Raw genomic sequence first — 21,637 nt, forward strand, 5'->3', positions numbered from 1 at the left:
CACACATTCCCCTAACATGCATATTTGTAAGCATTGCTTAGGGAGCTGCGTTGGGAATTTTGGGCAAGTGTGAATTTCTTAAGATGGCTGTGCTTCAGTTCTCATCTTCTTTTAGAAAGTGACAATTTGGTAAGTTTTGGCTTTAAATGCAAATGGAATCAAACCTCTCCTGTCCATAGATAGTGTAAAAACCGGGCTAAAGGGATGAATTTGATAAATATACTGATTTTATGTTGGCACCCAGCTAAGCGCCTTTTCTTTTCTCTCACTAGCACTATTCGCAAACTCTTGCCAAGATAACACAAAAAATGACCGTGCTCTCCACTCTTCTATTTCTGAGCTTTCTGCTTGGGACCAACCCAACACCATCTGGCCGCCTCTCCTGTTACAGGAAAATATTAAAAGACCACAACTGTCACAGCATCCCAGAGGGAGTGGCCAGTCTTCGTCCAATTGACAGGCTTCTTCAAGATCACTTCTGGGAGGGAAAGGGCTGTGAGATGGTCTGCTATTGTAATTTTAATGAATTGCTCTGCTGCCCAAAGTAAGTCACTTCTTTGACTCTTGCTTTCTTTTCGTTGCAAGGAGAGGTAATAATAATTTTATTTATTTATTTATTTATTATTTATACATACCGGTACATACATACATATATACATACATACATACATACATACATACCCCACCCATCTGGCTGCGTTTCCCTAGACACTCTGGGTGGCTTCCAACAAAATATTAAAATACAGTAGTCCATCAAAAAACAGGGCTGCCTTCAGATGTCTTCTAAAAGTCTGGTAGTTGTTGTTCTCTTTGACATCTGGTGGGAGGGCGTTCCACAGGGCAGGTGCCACTACCGAGAAGGCCCTCTGCCTGGTTCCCTGTAAATTGGCTTTTCACCGTGAGGGAACCACCAGAAGGCCCTCTGTGCTGGACCTCAGTGTCTGGGCAGAATGATGGGGTGTGGAGACGCTCCTTCAGGTATACTGGACCGAGGCCATTTAGGGCTTTAAAGGTCAGCACCAACACTTTGAATTGTGCTCGGAAACATACTGGGAGCCAATGTAGGTCTTTCAAGACTGGTGTTATGTGGTCTCGGCGGCCGCTCCCAGTCACCAGTCTAGCTGCCACATTCTGGATTAGTTGTAGTTTCCGGGTCACCTTCAAAGGTAGCCCCACATAGAGCACATTGCAGTAGTCCAAGCGAAAAATAACCAGAGCATGCACCACTCTGGCGAGACAAACAAAACTAAAGTGAATGGTTATACATGTTTAATGATGTGCACCAAGTCCCACTGAACTCAACGGGGCTAACTTGTGACTTGATATGAATAGAATTGCATAGCTTCATTGAAATCAAAAGCAGAAAAATCCTCCATCTATTACTACCTAACGTCCCAAATGATAACAAGACAAATGAGCCCATTTCAAAGCTTCAGTACCAAAATATGACACAGGAGTGCTATGGTCCAAAGACATGGCACAGGGATCTTGCCGAAACTAAGCAACCTTGGTCAGGTCAGAACCTGGATGTACACTGCCTTAGGGAGGCACTGTAGCTCAGTGGTCAAGCATCTGGTTTGCATGCAAAAGGTCCCCAGGTCAATGCTTAGTGACTTCAGGTAAGGCTGGGAATGTTCCCTGCCTGAAACCAGAGCCACTGCCAGTCTATGTAGACAATATGGAAGTAGACAGACCAATGGTCTGACTTGGTATGTCAAGTTTCATGATGGACAGAAGTTGGGTCATTCTTAATTTTATTTTTATTTATTAGATTTATATACCGCACTTTGTCGTAAGATCCCAGGGTGGATTCTGACTTCTGTTTTAGACCACCACCACTCTTTTTCCTTACCTAATAAACATTCAGATATTTTGGACCTAAGGCTAGCTAACAATATGTAAGCCCACTTAAGTCTTTGGTGTAACACAAACTATAGGACACAGGATCACTGATCCAATAGGTATGTCCACTTGTTCATCACGGAATTTGGGGTAGAAACGGTCGATCTGAGGACAGCACTGGTTATTACAAGAGCACCTCTGTTGCTGCTAATTTCAAAGATGAGCAGCATAGACAAGAGGGACAAAGGGAGGGGGTGATATTTTGGAGGTAGCAGTGTGTGTACCGAGGTGGTGGCGGTATGGTAACTGGAACACACAACACCATGAAATCAGGTTATATGAAATAAGCAACAGGTAGGTTCAGGAAGTAGATGCTTCACATTTCCCCTTCTCCAGTAGTTCCTTTCAACCCTGTTCTGTTTACTGGTATCTGGAAGAAAGCTCAACATAACCATGCAGAACATTATGCTGTTGGGGAGGAAAGTAAATGGGCTTGATATTTAGAAATTGGTTAATAACCCTCATTTCCAGAGACATTAGGAATTCAGATAAAACTGAGCTCTTTAAGCTCTATCTAATTCAGGGATGGGGAGCCTGTGGCTGTCCAGCAGTTGTTGGACTACAATCCTCATCAACCACCTGCCAGCATGGTCAATTAACAAGTATGGTGAGAATTGCTGTCTTGCAAAATCTGGAGGGCCATAATTTTTCCATCTCGGTGTAATTCATAGGCTATACAGAGACAGTGGCCAATATAACTAAGCATAATTGTTATACAAACAAAGAACAAAAAAAGTTTGCAATAAAAAAGGAAAAAAGAACATAGTAGTGTTCTTTTAATGAAACAAGTGTTTGAATACTAATGGAGCTTATTCTGAATCACCACTGCTTTTAACGGGGCAGTTTTAAGTAAGCATATTTTAGGACCCATATGTTATTAAAGCACCACATGTGGCCATGAGCCTTTTAACCTAAAGTTCAGGTAGAAGCCTGGGTAGATTTGAATTTAATGAAAAGATTTGCCTCCAGTTTCAGTAGGGAAATTGAAAGACCACCTGGAAACTTCAACTGGTCCAAAATGTGGCTGCCTGATTATGGTACTATGTCACCTCTCTCTTGTAAGATCTGCATTGCTTTCTTATTCATTTCCTGACTCAAGTATGGGTTCTAACCTTTAAATCCCAAAATGGCTTAAAGTCGGGTTACCTGGAAGACTACCTACTACCACATGAGTCTGGCCAGAAGTTAAGGTCAGCATCAGAAGCTCATTCCATCTTTACATGGAATTAGACTAGTAGGAGGAACTCAAAACAGAGCTTTTAAAATGGAATCATCACTGAATTGTGGGAATACACTCCCCATGGAGACCTACTAAGCCCCTTCCCTTTTAGTCTTCAGACAGTTGCTGAGAACTTTTATTATGATTATTTCCAGCTTCCTTTTTACATTTAGTTGCCTGTTTCTAATTTGATTGCTGGCTTTATAAAGTGACTGCTTTTATGGTTGTTTAGTCTGTTTTTCGTTTATTGTGTTTTCATAATTCTTGTAAGCCACTTTGCATATTTAAGGAACACAAGAAGAATGAAAGTATAATACCTATAGCATACTTCCTGATTTGAATTTCTGTCAATTTCTTTCAGGGGTATCTTTTTTGGGCCAAAAATATCATTTGTGATTCCCTGCAATAAGCCATGAAGAAACATTGTGTTTGAGAAAGGACAGCAAATGCTGGACTTTGTTCATGAAGACTGAAATAAAGCATATGTGATCATCGGGTCTAAAGAAGATGGACTTTGAATGCCATATGGAAGCTACTACAGCCATTTCTTAGGCATTCAATGTTTTGTTTAAACAAGACAGTCCCACCATGTCTACCACCCATTGAATAGGTATTACCTCCAAGGAAGTAGACTTTAGGGACTGTAAAATTAAAGTTAATGAAACCCTGCATGTAGCAGAGCTCTCAAATCTAATTTGGTCGTGATGTTGATGTTAATGTTCATTGACCTGACCTAACACACCACAGAAGATACACTTCTTCTTAGGGCTGCTTGACTGGGATTGTCTTAATAACAAAGACTAAATTAACAAAGACTTAGCTAAAGTGTTTCATATGACTGTTTTCTTTAATTCTTGGTGTTTTAACTATTTGTACGCAACTTGAAGCATCAGTTATTACACAATTAAAGCAAGATTTAATACTCAATTCTCTCATTTAATAGACTAAGAAATTGAACTACAAGCGTAATTAATCCTATCATACTACTTTTTAATAAGGAGTTCAATGGTCATTTAAAGTGATGTACTTTCCATTGAAACAGCTACTGCACACTTCACAGAAACTGTTAGCACATTTGCAAAGCTGAGCAAGGTCTTAAGGTAAAGGTAAAGGGACCTCTGACCATTAGGTCAGTCGTGTCTGACTCTGGGGTTGTGGCGTTCATCTCCTGTAACAGGCCGAGGGAGCCAGTGTACAGCTTCTGGGTCATGTGGCCAGCATGACTTAGCTGCTTCTGGTGAACCAGAGCAGTGCACGGAAACGCCGTTTACCTTCCCGCTGGAGCGGTACCTATTCATCTACTTGCACTCTGACGTGCTTTCGAACTGCTAGGTGGGCAGGAGCTGGGACCGAGCAACAGGACCTCACCCCCTCGCGGGTATTCAAACCGACCTTCTGATCAGCAAGCCCTAGGCTCAGTGGTTTAACCCACAGCGCCACCCGCATCCCTAAGCAGGGTCTTACATGGTTTCAAATTGGATGAGGGACCACATGTTGAAATGCCTGCATTGCAGGGGAGTGACTGGGTCACCCTCAGGGGGTCTCTTCCAGCTCTATAATTCTGATTATATTATCTGCCCTGGAGCCCTTTGATGGCAATTCTTTACATTTTGGTTTCCCCCCTCCTTCCCTGTCTCTTGCCATCTTTCTGAAGATGGGGCTGTTGCGACTAGTGGGGCTTTACAAGCTTCTATATACATTTCAGTTATAAAATTCTAAAGACACCTTTATACTTTTATGTGATTAAGGAGCCACAGCTGCTTTAAAAACAGACTTTCAATCGAACAGCAGCTGATCACGCATGGACTTGAATCAAAGCTCCATGAACACAACACAACTTCAGCTGGTTTAGATCAGGCCACATCTGAAAAAAAATACATGACATTAATAACTTTAAATGCTTCTCCTCTTTAAAGGAGCACACAGAGACATGAGCGTAGTTATGCAAATTCATTTTTAAGCAAAATAAAATACGGCAACGTGTTTGTGTTTTTCAGTTTAAGTCCCATTTAATGCTCCTTCCTGCAGGGGGATTTTGGGTAAGTGTTCGGTGCCTATTACAGGACTGGGGGAGTGACTGTGACAGGAGTTAAGCATTTCTTTCCTTCCCAACACTCCACCGCCTCCCCCAACTACTTCTCTTTTCGGAAAAATGGCACCAGTGTTCCATTACATGCGTTTATTTGCGTGCAAAACCAATTAGCTCAACTGCTCGCAACTCCTTGCAGTGCGCATTTTGCATGATATTGGCCATAAACACTGTTATGTACTGAGTTGAATAGGATCCAAAATGCAGCAGTCTGATTGGTCCTAGAACAATAGGATCCAGAATGCAGCAGTCTGATTGCTCCGCAGGAGCCACCCAATCCAGCTCCAGGTGGAAGTGAATCCGCAACCCGATTGGCATACAGGAGTATCCCGGAATTACCCAATCACGTGGGGCCCATTGTGTAAATAGTGTATATAAAGCAGACGTTTTGGGGGAACTGCATTCCTCACTACTATGAGCTGAATAAAGAGCATGAAATTCACACTTGACTCCGAGTATATTTCAAACACCCAGCCAGCGACAAAAGTCTTTGGATATGTAGAACAGGACATGGGCAGACCTCTTTTGCTTCGTCAGCAATTCTCATTCCAAGTACAGGATAAAAAAGAAGAAATTCTGTGCAACTGTGGAAGCACTAACAAACACAAAGCCTTCTTTGTGGAAATGATAAAAGGGTCGATAAAAAGTGCCTGGAGTAAAAAGAAAAAGCAACAGATACATTTGACAACAGGAAGCGTAAAATAATTTTCATTGATCTATGAAAACTCCTGAAGCTTCCAAATGTGTTTCACCTAAAAACTGCCAGGAAATACAATATAAACTATAGCATATTAACTGGGCTATCCTGCACTGAAGGCACATTGAATAACTGATAATCTGTTACTGATTCTGCCCATGAATGAATTATTTTTTTAAAAAAAACAAATTTTATTAGCATTTTCGTAATATAACACAAACCCAACCCCACACCTACAAATACAAAAACAAATACAAATACACATAATGTCAGGATTCTTCTTCTTATTTGTATATCTTACAAAAAAAAATTTCTACTTCTGAATCTTGACGTTTGACTTCTCCCGCCTTTTCACCTTCGGTTAACAACTTTTCTCTATAAAAAAAAAATTAACTTTACTTAAAAATAACACAATTATCTTGATCTTTTTATTATAACCTAAATCTTAACCATATATTCTTAAACCTAAACTTATTTCTTCTATCCTTTATCATGCTGCTTTTGACTTAAGATTCAATATCTCCTTACTTATTTAAAATAAACTTATAATTAACAGACTTCACACTCCGATTTCGGATACCATGACAGACCATTTGGATTATACATTTAATACTTCAACCCACTCCCCCTCTGTCCATTGTCTTTTTCTGTCTTTCACCAGAACCGGATCTCCAATTATCTTCTTCTGAGTGTCCACAGATCCAGGCATTCACAACAAACCTAGCATCGAGCTTCAGGGTGTTCATCACTTCCTTTCTGGGCTCCTCCGTACCTTTGTACCATACTTCTTCTTCTTGTAGAAATCTTAATTCCATGTCCCTTGCCCCCGAGCTGCCACCTCGGAGTCTGGATATTATAAATTTTCCCGTTCCAGGGCTGCCACCCCCAGAAATCGGTTCCTTTTCCCGGAGTTGCCCAGCCATTTCGAACCATCCTTCAAGCACCCCTCCCAGCTCTTTGCCAAGGTTTGATTCCATTGTATAAAACTTTTGAAAAGCCTCCTCTGTGGAAAGTGAGTCCTTTTTATTTATAATTCCACTCAAAACTTGCAGTTTCCGATTAAGCAGTTCCAGCTTCAAGACAGTGAGCATTTCCTCATCCTTTAAACCAGAGTTCGATACCAGTGCAAACACAAATTCCAGCATTTTAGAAGGGAGGGTGAGTGTCAGATTTCAGTTCCTGTCTCTTCCTTCCTTTGTTTCAATTTTTTCCCACGACAGTCCAAGTCGTCGCCATTTCTCCGAAGCCGGAGTATAAAGACCAAAACTTCAAATGGAGATATTTTTTCCCCAGTTAACCCCCGAAGGGAAATCTCAGCAGTCTCAGTTTTCAAATTCCAGATACTTTCTATCGATTGTTGTAGCAGCAGTCACTTAAACGGTTAATTTCTTTCACCTCCCGAAGGGAGAGAGGCGGGCTGCCTTTCTTCTTTCCCCCAGATCGTTCCAAGAATACAAAGAGTCAATCAAATACTCACAGCCACTGGGTTCTTATCAGCTCGTTAAAGACAGGTAGAACTTAGACGCTCATCACAGGCTTTGTCGCCGCATTTACATCCCGGTTGGGGCATGTCCCCTATAGCCCGGCTCCGTCGTCCCTTCACCCCCACTCCCCCTTTACAGGGGGAGCGGGGGAAGGGTTCGGAGCCACAACGGGCACAGCCGGGGAGCCCAGGGTGCGGGACGCTCTTCCCGCACCCCAACCGGAGCCCCGCTTTGCGGTAGCAGGGCTCCTAACCCCCGGGATGGACTGGGTGCTTCGCAGCCGAAGCAGCCCACGACCACCCGCAATGGCGTCGCCGCCGGAAGTCCCTGCCCATGAATGAATTAAATGTTGGTGGCATATTTTTGCGCAGTAAGTACAATGAGAGGAGACTAATCTTACCATCTTCAGCTCTTAGTTTTCATTGTTCTAGGTAGCCACTATCCCATTAGTATAATTATTTGATACTTATGTACCAGGGGACAATCCAACAATTTTGACACTGCTTAAGTATGGGTCTGTAAGCCGCACTGAACACAGAGGGCCATACTTCAGAGTAGATATACATAGGATTGCATTTTACATTTCACTGTTAGTGGGACATGCCTGCACAACCTGTGACGCTCTGAGCCGATTGTATCTCCTTAGCACCAGCCATGATTTGTCGTCTTCTTGGGAAGAAAGGTTAAAAAAAATGGGTATGTTTACTATGGAGAAATAAAAGCTTGGGGTGGAAAAGCGCAGAAATGCAATTTTCAAATATTTAAAAGGCTCTTGGGTAGAAGAAAAATTGCTCAATCCTATTCCTGAGATTGGAGCAAGAAATGTTTCAGCTACCAGAAAATTAATGATAAAACACTGGGAAACTGTCCAAACGTTTAAGGGAAGCAAATAAATAAGCTGCCTGTGGCTGTTGTGGCTAATCTTTTGCAGTATCTAATTAGAAGCTAGATAGGCAGCTTTCTTAGAGTAGCGAGGGGTGGGGGTTTCCAGCCATTCATTCAACAGTATGCACACCTAGCTCAATTTTCTCCATATGATAATTGTGTTTTGCATTTATCTTACCTTATTTCAATCTCAAGAGCCAATCGAAGTACTCTCAACAAAGTCCAACGCTACTGTTAAACAAAGCAGGATTAGCTTCCTAACTGTTAAGCCAAGTCTACTTCTAGCAACACAAGAGTATTATCCACTTGTACCACCACAACACAATTTATGATTGTTCTACATATTGAAGTATATCACAAAACAAATACTGCCTATGCAGTTATTACCTTAAATTTTCTTTATAGGCAGCTCCTTTTTCCCATTTGTAATAATGATTTGTGTATGGTCAGTTCATAAAGAAGGTAATGCTTGCCTACATGCCAAGACTGATTTAAATATTGCTTTGAGCACTCATATAGTCTCCCCCCCCCCAAGTGCTCATTTGTCCTTCTCGAACTAGACTTTTGGCACCAGTCCATCTCTGCAGTCTGAGGTCATTTTGAATACCGTGTCTATTAAGTCTGAGATTGCTCCGATTTTTTTTATTATCTACAAAGTCTTCTGTCTAATCATGACGTTGAACAGTAGTGTGTAAGGCTACTAGTATCTTTCCTTGAGAAAGTTTAATACCACCGTCACATACTTGTCCAAAGGATCTTATTAACTGTATTGCTTTTTTGCAGCTGAATCGAGCAGTTCTTATTGAAGAGATCATTTAGGTATGCAGAGTCAGAGGCCATAGGATCAAACACACCTGTATAGTAATCAGCTATATTTAGGTTTCCTACATGAGGGGCTAGAAGGCTACTATAGGAAGCCACCCCACCAAAAAGTTATGGTTTCACTACATGTTCACTCATAAGCAAGTCCCAGTAAATTCAAGGGGACTTATTCCAAGCGTGTGTATAGGATTGCAGCCTAACTTTGGTAATCTATTTCTTTTGGCAATGTTTCTGCACTATTCTGCTTCTGATCCAAAAGCATGCAAAAGGGCAGGAAAAGGCTTATAGGTTTTTATCTTCCAGGTGTCTCTATGTGGGTTGCTGCAATCGGTATTCAGCCATAAGGCAAAGATTTCACACGATAGCGAACACTACAGTACAACTTTTTTTATATAACTGCATGCAATTCAACCAGGGTTATTAACTTCTACAGCTTTGCCTTTTGTGTCAGTGGGATTCATTCCTAAATTCTAAGAAAATGTTACGTAACAGCACAATGTTGGAGAAACTCTTGGCTGTTAACTGCTGGCTTCAATTTCAAAAAACAAGGTTTATACTCACAATCAGATGGTAGAAGATGACAGTGGTAGAACTTCAGCCTCAAAGCAACCCTATGCATACAGTCGTACTTTGGTTTTCGAACAGCTTAGTTCTCGAATGTTTTGGCTCCTGAAAGCTGCAAACCCGGAAGTGACTGTTCCAGTTGACGAACTGTTTTTGGAAGTCGAACGTCCAACAGGGCTTCTGATTGGTTGCAGGAACTTCCTGTGGCCAATCAGAAGTCGCACTTTGGTTTCTGAACGTTTTGGAAGTCGAACGGACTTCCGGAACGGATTCCGTCCGACTTCCAAGGTACGACTGTACTTTCCTGGAAGCAAGCCCCACTTAACACAGTGGAACATATTACTGAGTAAACACGCATAGATTTGTGCTGCATATAAAATATAGATTTTGGTTGCTTTTCTAGTCACAAATTCAAACCCAAGTTCTCAAAATTGTCAAACACTGGTTGTGGTTTTAAATAAAACAGCATCTTTAGGTATCACTTACCTTTTGCAGGCTGCATCTTGTCTAAACTGGGAGTGACAAAACATCAAATGTGACTTTCAGTACAGGTGAATGGCCTTGAGAAGAGCAGGTGGTTTGAAGATAGCATGTAGGGTTGGGCTTACTAATATTGTGCACTGGAGCACTGGCACAGAAGATAGGAAAAGGATATGCTACACAGCAGGGCCCAAGAAACAAGAGAGTGCATTAGGCTGCACACACTTGAAGCTGTGTTTACAAAGACACACTTCTATATCCAATTATCACTGTTAGTTTCTAGGGCACCAATCACCTGTCATGGCCCTATCTAGAAGAAGCTTGATCCCAGCTATTTTAACTGGCAACTGGAACATCTGCAAACCAGATGCTGGATATACAGCCCCTCATCCTAAACAGAAAAGCAGATCAACTTGGAAATTGCTCGTTGGACCCATGTGACAGTCCATCTATAGTGCTGAATACTGCTGGACCACCTTCTGATAGTGCACAGTATTACAAACAGCAGATACAGTCACTTTTCACATCACAGCTGTTATATTTAGTAAGGCAAAAGGAGTGGTTTCTCTTTTCTACTACTGAAGTGCAGAAGTCAAACAGTGCAAAATACATTATTTAAGAAAGCAATACAAAACACTATTCCCCAGTGGGAATACTATACTGGCTACAAGCCACTGAGTCTTTTTTTTTTTAAAGCTACTAAAATTTGTGGGAGCAATGCACCATCAATGGTTTGTCAACTATAACCCCCCCCCCACATAGGAGCAGCACTATACCAGAGCTTTCCAAACTTTTCATGTTGGTGACATACTTTTTAGACATGTATCATTTCGCGACATAGTAATTCAGTTTTGCTAGCAAACTGGAAGTTAAACTAACCCCTTTCCAGCCCTGGGAGGAGCGCGGGGAGCATTCGAGCGATACACTAACATGTCACAACACATAGTTTGGAAAGCTCTGCACTAGACAATAAACTATTTCACTGTTTATAACTGTGGTAGTTAATATGGAACTGCAACCAAACCTTCTTTTGGAAGTATGCAAGACTCAACAGCAAATATTAAGATTCATTTTGAACATCCTGCCAAACTGTGGATTATGTTACCATAGTTTAGAACCCAAACCATAGTTGGAGCTTCTAAAACATACACATACACAAACCTTGCCTTATACTGTAGTCAGTTGTCCAACCATACCAATAGTTTGTCAGTTCAGGCACTGTGTTAAAACCATCAAGTAGCAAAAATTATTGCTTTAAAACTCATTTCAAACCATGGTTTCTGTATCTGGTTTGCCACCCTAACCATATGTCATGGTCTGCCAATTTAGACATCATATCAGCCCCTAGGAAAAATTTCTGAACCATGGCTTGGCATGATTTTTGAACCAAACAAAAGATGATACTGAGGAGGAAAAAGCTTCAGAAAGTATGTTAAGAGCTGTGTTACACAAAGGTCTCTTAACGTATTATTCAAATATAATCACTCATCTTTGCAACTGAAGCACAAATTAATTCATCATGAAGCACGACCTTGACACCATTAGCTCTCTCCCTCCCAGCCCAGGAGAGATTTATAGGAGATATTTTTGGAGGGCATTCCACATTTCAGCTTATTTTTACAAACTGAAAAGCAATATACAGTAATAGCCTTATACACTTGCCAGACACCATACACATGAAGGTGCAGCAACACCAATAGTATTTATTTAAAATATTTTTACCATGGAAATATCATTTGTGAGCAGTATTTTTCCCAAGAAAAATATCAGAATTCTCCACCTGAATACCAGTTACAAAGAAATCTTCAGCTAATCCAAAACAGTCTTTACACCTGCCGAGTTTCAAGTTTGCTTATTTAGTGAACACCACTGTCCATTTTTAGATCAGATTTGTTCTTATCGTTCTTCACAGAGTAGATGAAATAGGCCACAGTGTCTTTTTCATTCACCGGAATCGTCCGAAAATGACACCCAATTATCTGCAAGAAAAAATATATATCATTGAACATATGTAGGTATTGTGCAGATTATTTATGAAGAAAACACAGCAGAATCTAGCCTTGCTTTCAAACATAAGTTCTCAGAACTTGAGCATCAGAACTTAATAAGTGGTGCCAAATGGCACACAAGGAACAAGACACCAGTATTGTATTAGCACATTTGCATTTATTTTATACTGATTTAAAGAATTGTTGTCTCACTTTCCTCATGGAAAAAACTCCCAGAAAAGTTTAGGAATATCAGTGATAAAGTATTCTACCCTATTTTCCAAGGAATACAGAACACCATTCTTACATTTCATCCAATGCAAAAACATATCACATAAGCACTTAACATAGTCAACCCATGAGATGTTCTAAATCAGTTAACAACCTGCTGCCCTCCGTATGTTTTGGACTACAACTTCCATTGGCCCTAACCAGAACAGTTACTGTTTGTAAACCAAAACATATGGAGGGCACCAGAGTGGTGAAGTCTGTCCTGAACTGCCCAAATACAGAGGCCAAAGCAGTGGTGGTAACTGGGAACTCTGGAGCCACTGGGAACTATTTCCATTTGTCCATTTCAGCAAAAAGCAACTGGAAGGAGCATAGCTCCAACTCACTGGATCCAACATTGTCTGGTCCCTAAACAGGGAGAGAGATATAGTTCTACCAAGCAAGACAAAATAGTCCGTACAAAAAGGTAACAGTTGTTATTGAAAACTTGTTCAAGAGTTCAGCATTTTGAAGTGTTGTGGAAAAACAATGGGCTACAAAAAAGTAGTACTGGGACTGGGTATTTAATTATTCAAAAACAACCTAGAATAAAAACAGACAGTGAAGTAGCCAAGTCTGTAGAATGATGATACCAAAATACTGAGAATGCTAAACCGAATGAAACTTTCCAAAAGGATCTCCAAACTTCTGAAACGCCCCAAGAATATCAAAAACAGTGTTTGCGTTAATAGCCATTCTCCATTGCTTTGTCTACATTACAACATCCAGTGAATTCCAGAGGTTGTTGCATGGAGAACTACCGGTAAGCTGAAGGCTTCCTCTAGCTTTGTAGAATCTGAGATGACCCACACAATGCAACAAGCTCGAAAGAATCATTATCATACACTGTTCATACATTGTTCCACTGTTGCAGCATACTCAGCTGACATTTTCGATTAGTTTTCCACTATATCTCCAGGACCTCTTTCTTAGCTGGTTAAAGTCAATTCAGACCTCCACCAGCATTTATGTGAATTAGTGCTGTCTTGTCTCGGGCACTTTGCAGCAATACCAAATATCATCATTATGTTGCCCAGCCATCAAACTTGCAGGTATCCTTGAGGGTCCTTCACTGCCTGCTTAGGGCTTTAGCATCCCAAATGATTTTGTTTCATTGCAATCTTGGTTACATCTCATGTGCACAGTCCTATGCATGTCTACTTAAAAGTAAATCATAGGATTGCAGCCTAACCCTGTCAGAAAGCTGCATAATCATCGGTATGAAAGAGTACCAAGGAAGCAATATTCAGCAAAAAAGAAAGTAGAAAGTCGTCAGAATGCAAGGATTTAAGAACTCTAGTTCAAGAGAGCCACATAATCCAGCACATTGTTTCTTTCTTTTTACTAAAGTATAAATAAGTGAAATTGCACGTACTTCAACAAGCTGTGCTTTGTTAAGTCCCGGTCTGGTCTGTAATTTGAAGTGCCTTTTGTATCTTCTTAGTGTGTTTACTTGCAACTGAAACAGATCAACCTGAAAGGGAATTACAAGATTATTTTAACTCGAGGGCCATGTCAACAAGTTATTTTATAGTGTGGATGCTGCACAGAACTTTCTGGGCGATGTGCTTTCCCTTGGCCTCTTAAGTCTATTGCATAACATGAAGCTTCTATACCAGCAACAGAAACCACCTGGAACAGGCAGTGTCAGAAATCCTAAACTCTAAACATGGTAGATTACATGTTTTGTATGTATAGCTGAAGGAGCGTCTCCACCCCCACAGTTCAGCCTGGACACTGAGGGCCAGTGCTGAGGGCGGTTCCCTCACTACGAGAAGTGAGGTTACAGGGAACCAGGCAGAGGGCCTTCTCAGTAGTGGTGCCCGCCCTGTGGAATGCCCTCCCATCAGATGTCAAAGAAATAACCAACTATCCGACTTTTAGAAGACATCTGAAGGCAGCCTGTTTAGGGAAGTATTATTCTGTTTTTAATGTTCTGTTGAATGGCACTCAGAGTGGCTGGGGAACCCAGCCAGATGTGCGGGGTAGAAATACTAAATTATACCTTAGGCCAACCCCAACCTCTCACCACCAAAGGAACACAAGCAAACAACAGAGAACCTGCACAAGCAACGCTGACACCAAACCCTACATATATTAAGTAAAATAGAAACATCGCCACCAGACCCCACCCCACCTATATCCCCCCCCTCCACCTCTTCCCAATGTCTCAACAAATGAAACTGATTTGTAAAAAATGTTACATGGAATGTTTCAATCCCCAGAAATTCCAGCTAAAGAACCTCAGGTAGCAGGTGCTGGGAAAAGCCTGCTTTGAAACTTGGATAGATGTTGTCAAAATTATGAACTAGATGGACTAATAGCCATTATGCAGTATTCAGCAGCTGCCTATGCAATGATCCACACTGCACATTGAGGCAGTGGGAAAATGCAGAAAGACATTGTGAAGCAGGCCTAGTAAGGAGCTTCACAGCAAACAAAACAGAACTTCAAATAGACAACTCTACAACAAGTATTTTGTACGGATCATACACTGGGGCCATCTAGTGCACTAGCTTCCTCAACCTGGTGCCCACTTTAGTTGTTTTGGACTAAGTCTCATCAACCCCACACAGTACAACCAATGCTCAGGGAAGATGGAAGCTGCAGACTAACATTTCTGGAGAACAGCAGACTGGAGAAGACTGGTCTGTACCGTCATGCTCCCAACTTCTCATTTTTTAAAGAAAGGACGAGCTTAAATGTCAATACAATCAAGGCACGATAAAATAAACATACAAAAGCATGTGGGATTCAGCAATAAAAAATAATGTCTGTATCACCTAGTGCTTTTTAAAAAAACAACAACCCAACAACATTATTTTGTATGGCCTCCACAAAACATTCTCCTACATGGGGATAATACCAGGAATATTAATCTACCTCCGGAGCGTCAACATCTTGCACTGGCGAGTCACCATCATCATCGCTGCCTTTTCTCTTTCTTCTGTTTCGGACACTTTGAATTAAGTTTTTGTGGAAATCACAGATGTAAAGATGCCTTGCCTGGAAGTTTTTTTAAAATAAAAAACAACAACAGGTTAACATTGGGCAGCAACAACATTCTCAAACTTCACAACTCACAAGCTAAAGGACACCAGTGATTTTCAGTAAAGGGGTCAAGTGACAATAGCCACAGACACATTCAAGGGTACCAAAAGCTGTCAGAGGAATCTTGTTATGTTAACAAGTTACTGCAGTGTTACCTGCTTGGCTCAGGAAATGCCTTTTACCATTATTTTATTCCCATTGGCCAAGTAAAAATAGAGTTATCAGAAACTCAGTCAAGCCTTTTCACAAAAGTGGGCAGAATACAAGGATAGGAGAGTGACAAAAGTGGCAACTTTTTTTGTTACTTCTAATATTATTTAGTATGTTAATGGATGTAAACACTATTTCCACCTTCCAAGAGTAGATTCTCTATACAAACTTATGTTTCTTTGGAATGAAAATCCAAAATTAAGTATGCTGTGACTGTGAGTCAGCAGCTGCCAAGATTCAGGGCCAAAGGGGTCTTTTTAATTTAATACATCTGTATACAAAAACTGTCTTTAAAAAACAAACAAACCAGAGAGCATAAATGCCAACCTGAAGACACTTAACAGCATACATCTCAAACACATTTACTTAAGCCATTGCTTCCACTTGGGTTCACTACCTAGAAAGTGTGTTGAAACAGCATCCTAAAGCTGCAATTCTAAATATACTCACTGGGGAGTAAATCCTCACAGAACTATCAATAGATTTACAGTAAAAACCCTGCAGGATTGGCTGAAAATCTACCAGGAACTACTTGGAAATATCACTTTCATAATACAAACTAAGGAACACCTCCCCCACCAAGCCTTCAAATTACCTCCTAGTATATTTGCAGTCTGTTATTAGCAACCTTTATTTGCTGCACATCAACAATGCACTTTTAACTGAGTCGGTAAAATAAAGAGATTCAAAATACTTGTTCGTTCCAGTTAAAAAGTGCAAGCACAGTGTTAGCCATGCATTAGGGAGCCATGAGCCGGCAGACATTTACTCCGCAGGTTAACGTGCTCCGACTTGAGGAATGTCTGTTGCACTAAATGGTTTTTTTCTCTCTCCGCCTTTCCTTTAAACCTGAAGGAGGGAGTAAGGGTGGGGGAAGAATGAGGAAGACAAGTCGGACGACCAGCCTTCAGGGTTCCTACGATTGCGGGTGTTTCACCGAAAGAGAAAGGATTATAACGAGAGAGCCTGATGGCTGCCAAGGGGAAGACGACACAGTGGCAAAAGTAGGACGTGCAACACTGCAGCACGAGGCGGAGCAGCCAAGTACTGCCCTCTCTAGAGAAACAGAAACACTCCATGAAACACACACGTACACACACACACACACACACACACACACGACTGGTCCTGGGAGAAAGCGAAAGAAGACCAGGGATTTCTTACGAAGAGACGTGCACACACGATCACCATGATTTGTAAAGGGGGTTGGGGAAGAAGCAAAAGCAAAACCGAAGGGGGGGTGGGGAGAGGAGAGAGCAGCCACTTCCACCCGCACTTATAAAGACCAGTAGTCCAGCTTTTGCATCGTCAGCCACGCAGCCAACTATACAGCAAGGGCACACACAACAGAAAAAGGGAGAAACCCACAACGGCCAGCCATTCAATGACGGGAGGCGGGGGGAAGAAAGCAGAGCAAAAAAACAAATCCAACTGCCTTTTGCTGCCTCCGTACTCCGGGAAAGGGGGTGGTGGTGGTGGAGGAGCTATAATCCACGCAATCACCTTTCAATGATTTCCTTCTTGTTAACTCACCCGGGGCCGGGGATGGATGGGTTGCAAGGGGAAAGGGGAAAGAGATCGATGGCTATTACCTGGGCTCGCCCTTCCAGGGCATTTCCCGAGTACTGAACGCCAGCCAGGTCGCCCAGTTACAAAGAGGCAAAAAAAGGCAAGGAATGCTTCCCAAGGAAGACCATCTCGCCAATTCATTTCCCCCCTCCTCGGCTCGCTTTTGTTTCCTCCTCCATCGCAGCGTGCAGTGTTAAGCGGGGAGATCTGGGGGCTACTCATGTTTTGTGTGCTTGCAGCGGGGCTGGGGGAGAGCGAAATGAAATGAGAGAGAGAGACAGCAGGCGGCGTCGAACTGAGACGCCTTCGGGTGGGATCGGGCAGGAGGCGACAAAGCCGGCATCCCGGCAAGGAAAGCGAGTGACCTGCGCCGGCACTTACGCTCTTGTCCAGCTCGATCTTCACCTTCTTCTGCGAGATGCTCTTCTGGATGCGCTTGCTGAAGCTGGCGTTGCCCGCGGCTCGGCTACACCTCTCGCCTTCCTCCCGCAGGCAGCACAGCTGTCCCGCGCCAGGGCCCGCCGCGCCAGGAGGTCCGGCCGAACCCGCCGCCGTGGCCGCAGCGGCGGACGAAGCAGCTCCGAGGCCGGCCGGCGGCTGCGGGAGAGGCGGCGGCGGCGGCAGGACTTCCACGGCGGCGGCGGCGTTGGCCACCACGGCCGGGACGGCAGCAGCTTCTCCCCCGCCGCGGGTCACTTCGTCGGGGCCGAAGCCGTTCATCGCCTACCTCCGCCCGGGCTGCGGACTTTCTCCGTCGGCAGCGGATGCCTCGAAAGTAAAGTACAACTCAACGGGGCGGTGTTGCTGCTGCTGCCCCCCGCCCCGCCGCGGACGCTCAGACGCCGCCTCCGTCGCTCCTTTTGTCAAGGAAGCGGAGGGGAGGGAAGGCAAGCGGGCGAGGGCCACCCAGATCCCCTCCTTGCAGCCGCCTGCGCCGAGCCCCTCGGGGTAGCGGGGAGGGAAGAGTAAGGGGCTTGAATCCCCCAGCTCCAACTCTTTGGAGAGGGGGGCGGCAAGCAGAAAACGTCCGCTCCGCTGTCTTCCTCCGTTGGACACCGGGAGGGAGGAAAGACACAAACACCCCCTCCTCCCTGTGTGTGGAAAGACTGGACAGGACGAGGGAATCGCTTCCCTTCGAGCAGCGGGTCCCGCAGTGCGCGCAGCCGCCCGCCCTCTCCGAGCAATCAAAGCGCTGGCCTGCCTCTCCTCCAGGCTACGGGCAGAGCAACTCGGCTTCCTTCCCTCTCATGTCATGTGCGGCGGACTTTTCAGCGGTTTCCCTGTTGCTACTGCAGCAGCAGCAACCTGCCGTACTGTGTGCGCTAGGGGTGTTCTCCACCCCCCTCCCCATTCCTGCTCCTTCTTCTCTTTTTTACCGCCGCCTTCCAAAGGCGCTCATGGGGGTTGTAGTTTTTCGGCCCGCTTTCGCTCAGGTCGCGGACGGGGCCAGAGACTACAGATCCCGAAATGCACCGCGGCGCATAAGCCCCCTCCGCCAGGGTTAAGTGTATTTACCAAAGCGAGCGAGGGAGCGAGCGAACGAATTTGCAAGCGTCTCCTCGCCTGGCTCAACACAACAGGCCATTTTACTGGCTCGTAGCGAGGGAGATGCTTGCAAATTACGCACCAGAAAGGTCTTTCCGCTCGCCTTCTGCCAGCTCCGCCTTCTCTTAGAGGATGTGTGCAACGGGAAAGAGTTAATGCGTTTGTTAGCTTGGTTGCAAAAAAGGAAGAAAGACGCAGTCCAAGTACGTATACGCAGCAAGCACCTCGTTCCTCCTTCCACAGCCGCGGGCGTGAGGGGCGCATTAGTTACACAAGAGGCGGCGCTTTCAGTAAGCCCCTCGCAGCCGTTAGCGCATTTGAAACGGATATGCTTCGGGAAAGTTGAAAATGGAGCGGCTGCCTCGTGCTGCTGCAGCTCAAGCCGCAGTAACCTCTCCCATTTGTGTTCATGGAAGCCCCGGCGCAGGCGAATTTACAGCTGCTGCCTTCCGGTGACAGTGCAAAGCCGAGCAACACCGCGCGCCCGCCCCTCCTCTCCACGGACACCTTTTGTAATGGTTACCAACAGCTCCTAGGGGCCTGCTGCATGTTTGCAAAAGCACATTCACAACCGTGTTTGGGGAGAAAGCCTTTAGGACTTGGGGCTGGGGCTCAATTTTAGGAAATTTCCCTCCCCGCGTCATAGACATCCATTAGGGCAGACGCCTCCGTCACGACGTTCTCGCCTCGGCGAGAAACACCTTTTGTGTTGTCACGTGTCCCGGAGTTAAATACAAAACTCGGGCCGATAATCTCCCTGCAGTTAAAATGACGCTGCCTCCGAGATCGTCGTCAGTGCGAGGGGGAGAGAAGGCGGCCTTGGGTAAAAAGCATTGGGGAGAGTTACACTTGAAACCAGGGAGATTTTAAGCGGCAGAGGTTCTACAAAATCCTCTTTGTAAAAAATATTGGTGTGTACTCAAGTGGAATGACTGAAGAGGCTTCACAAAAAGAAACACAAAACCCTTATATCTGGACCAAAAGAGGGTGAGTCATGAGACAATGGTACCCAACAATGTTTCTATTTAAAATGAGAAGCAAAGCCCCGCTTCTGTACATACTGCATTTGCTACTTCAATCAGTGGACCCACTCAGATGTTCAGGCACCATGGTTTCTTTCACTCACTCTTTTCAAAAAACCACCACCACCAAACAGCAGCAACACATGCAGACCACTGGGAGTCAAAGTGCTTTATGCCCTGAAAAAAAGAAAATGTACAATTGCTTATTTGAATGCAGGAATCTTTCACCCAATGTGCGACTTGAACCCACAGCCCTGAGATTAAGAGTTTCATGCTCTAGCAACTGAGCTATCCCTCAGGGTTGGCAATCGCAAAAGAGACCTTGAAAACTTATCATTTACCATTTCTTTAAGAGAAATTTGATGGTGTTACCCATTCTTATGAGTCTGCATCTGATTCAACTCAATGCCTCATTCTCTGGGTTTCTAATATTTTTATTTCTCTTGGTAGGTTGCTTTGCTGGGGGTGAGCCCTGAAAAGCACAGTAATTAATAACTGCAATGAATAAATAATAAGGTGTTCAGGATTGTCATCCCTGCTCAATCTCTTCGCTGCGCAAAAAGCAACTGAAAGCACTTTCAAAGGATGCAGTTCTTAGTACTTGGAATAATGCTTTATTTGACTGAAGGAAGAATTCTGTACACTGTCCAGTACAGCAGCAGCAGCAGCAGCAGCAGCAATGTTTACACAGGCAGTTGCCTGGAGACCCTCAGAAGGGCATGAAAGAGAAATGAGGGGTGACATGCAAAAATGACAAGAACCCCCCACATACCAAATGTATATAATTTCTATGTCAAAAGCAGAAAGTTCAGTTAAAATGTAGGCAAAGCAATATCTAAGGATAGAACAGCTGCATCCCAATATTCTGCAAGCATTACATACTTATTATATGTCTTTGCTTTTATCTGTTGGCATTGCATAGTGTGCTTAGTTGGTTTTCTCCGTATAAAAGAGACAGAACAGCTTAAAACTGGCTAGTTCACTTACTGTCCAGATAACACCTCTGTTCAAGGATACTCTGGTGATAACGTAAGAGCCTTGAATTTTCATGTTCAGCATTACTATAATATATTTATTTATACTTTGCTTTTTCCTCCTGACAGGGACTCAAGGCGGCTTATATATAAATGAGAACTACCTTAAAAATAAAATATAGAAAAAGCTATCATTAAAAAGTAATTAAACCTTTTATCATGTATATACAGAAACAATGTACTGAAATGAACTCACTTGCAAGATTTGATTAAGACACTTACAATTAACAAATATAAATAGAAAATATAAATATGAGGGTAAAGTGTTAAGAATATGTCAATAAGGTATGATTTCAATTTCAATATACAGTATAAGGTACAGAAAATTACATGCAGAAGAAATGAATTAAGTGATAAACCAGAAAGGGAAGTGGGGGCGAAGCCGGGGGGGGTGTAGAAATGTAAAATGCAATTTATTTATTTAGTATTGATTATGGTAAATTTTGTTGGAAAAACTTAATAAAAATATTTTTAAAGTAATTAAACCTTGAAATAAGTAGAGCTATATACATATATAAAATCTATGAAAACCAAACAAATGATTACAATAAAAACAGCACGGCACCAACCCTATATTAAAACCATGCGGTTCCCAAAAGTCTATTGGAACAAGAAAGTCTTCATCTGCCAGCAGAAGGACAACAAGGAGGGAGCCAGTCTGGCTTCTTTAGGGAGGGAGTTCCAAAGTCTGGGAGCAGCCACCAAGAAGGCCCTCTCTTGCATCCCTACCAAGCATGACTGTGAGGACGCAGGACGAAAAGAAGGGCCTCACCTGAAGATCTCAAAACCTGGGCAGCTTTATATGA

The 21,637-nt window shown here is 43.2% G+C and overlaps 2 protein-coding genes across 2 annotated transcripts; one reads left to right on the forward strand and one right to left on the reverse strand.

Moving 5' to 3' along the window:
• The first annotated feature begins 262 nt into the window (after positions 1 to 262).
• SCRG1 (stimulator of chondrogenesis 1) lies at positions 263 to 3,845 on the forward strand. Its single transcript, XM_033161202.1, has 2 exons — positions 263 to 544; positions 3,483 to 3,845. The coding sequence occupies exons 1-2, from the start codon at positions 309 to 311 to the stop codon at positions 3,535 to 3,537; spliced, it is 291 nt and encodes a 96-aa protein (XP_033017093.1). The 5' UTR covers positions 263 to 308; the 3' UTR covers positions 3,538 to 3,845.
• Positions 3,846 to 11,813: 7,968 nt separating this feature from the next.
• On the reverse strand, positions 11,814 to 18,577 carry SAP30 (Sin3A associated protein 30). Its single transcript, XM_033160363.1, has 4 exons — positions 17,612 to 18,577; positions 15,284 to 15,406; positions 13,776 to 13,874; positions 11,814 to 12,121 (listed from the first exon to the last, which is right to left on the reverse strand). Exons 1-4 carry the CDS (start codon positions 17,948 to 17,950, stop codon positions 11,999 to 12,001), a joined length of 684 nt encoding a protein of 227 aa, XP_033016254.1. The 5' UTR covers positions 17,951 to 18,577; the 3' UTR covers positions 11,814 to 11,998.
• Between the last annotated feature and the right edge of the window lie 3,060 nt (positions 18,578 to 21,637).

This window comes from Lacerta agilis, chromosome 9, assembly GCF_009819535.1.
Source record: "Lacerta agilis isolate rLacAgi1 chromosome 9, rLacAgi1.pri, whole genome shotgun sequence".
Taxonomy (NCBI): domain Eukaryota; kingdom Metazoa; phylum Chordata; class Lepidosauria; order Squamata; family Lacertidae; genus Lacerta; species Lacerta agilis.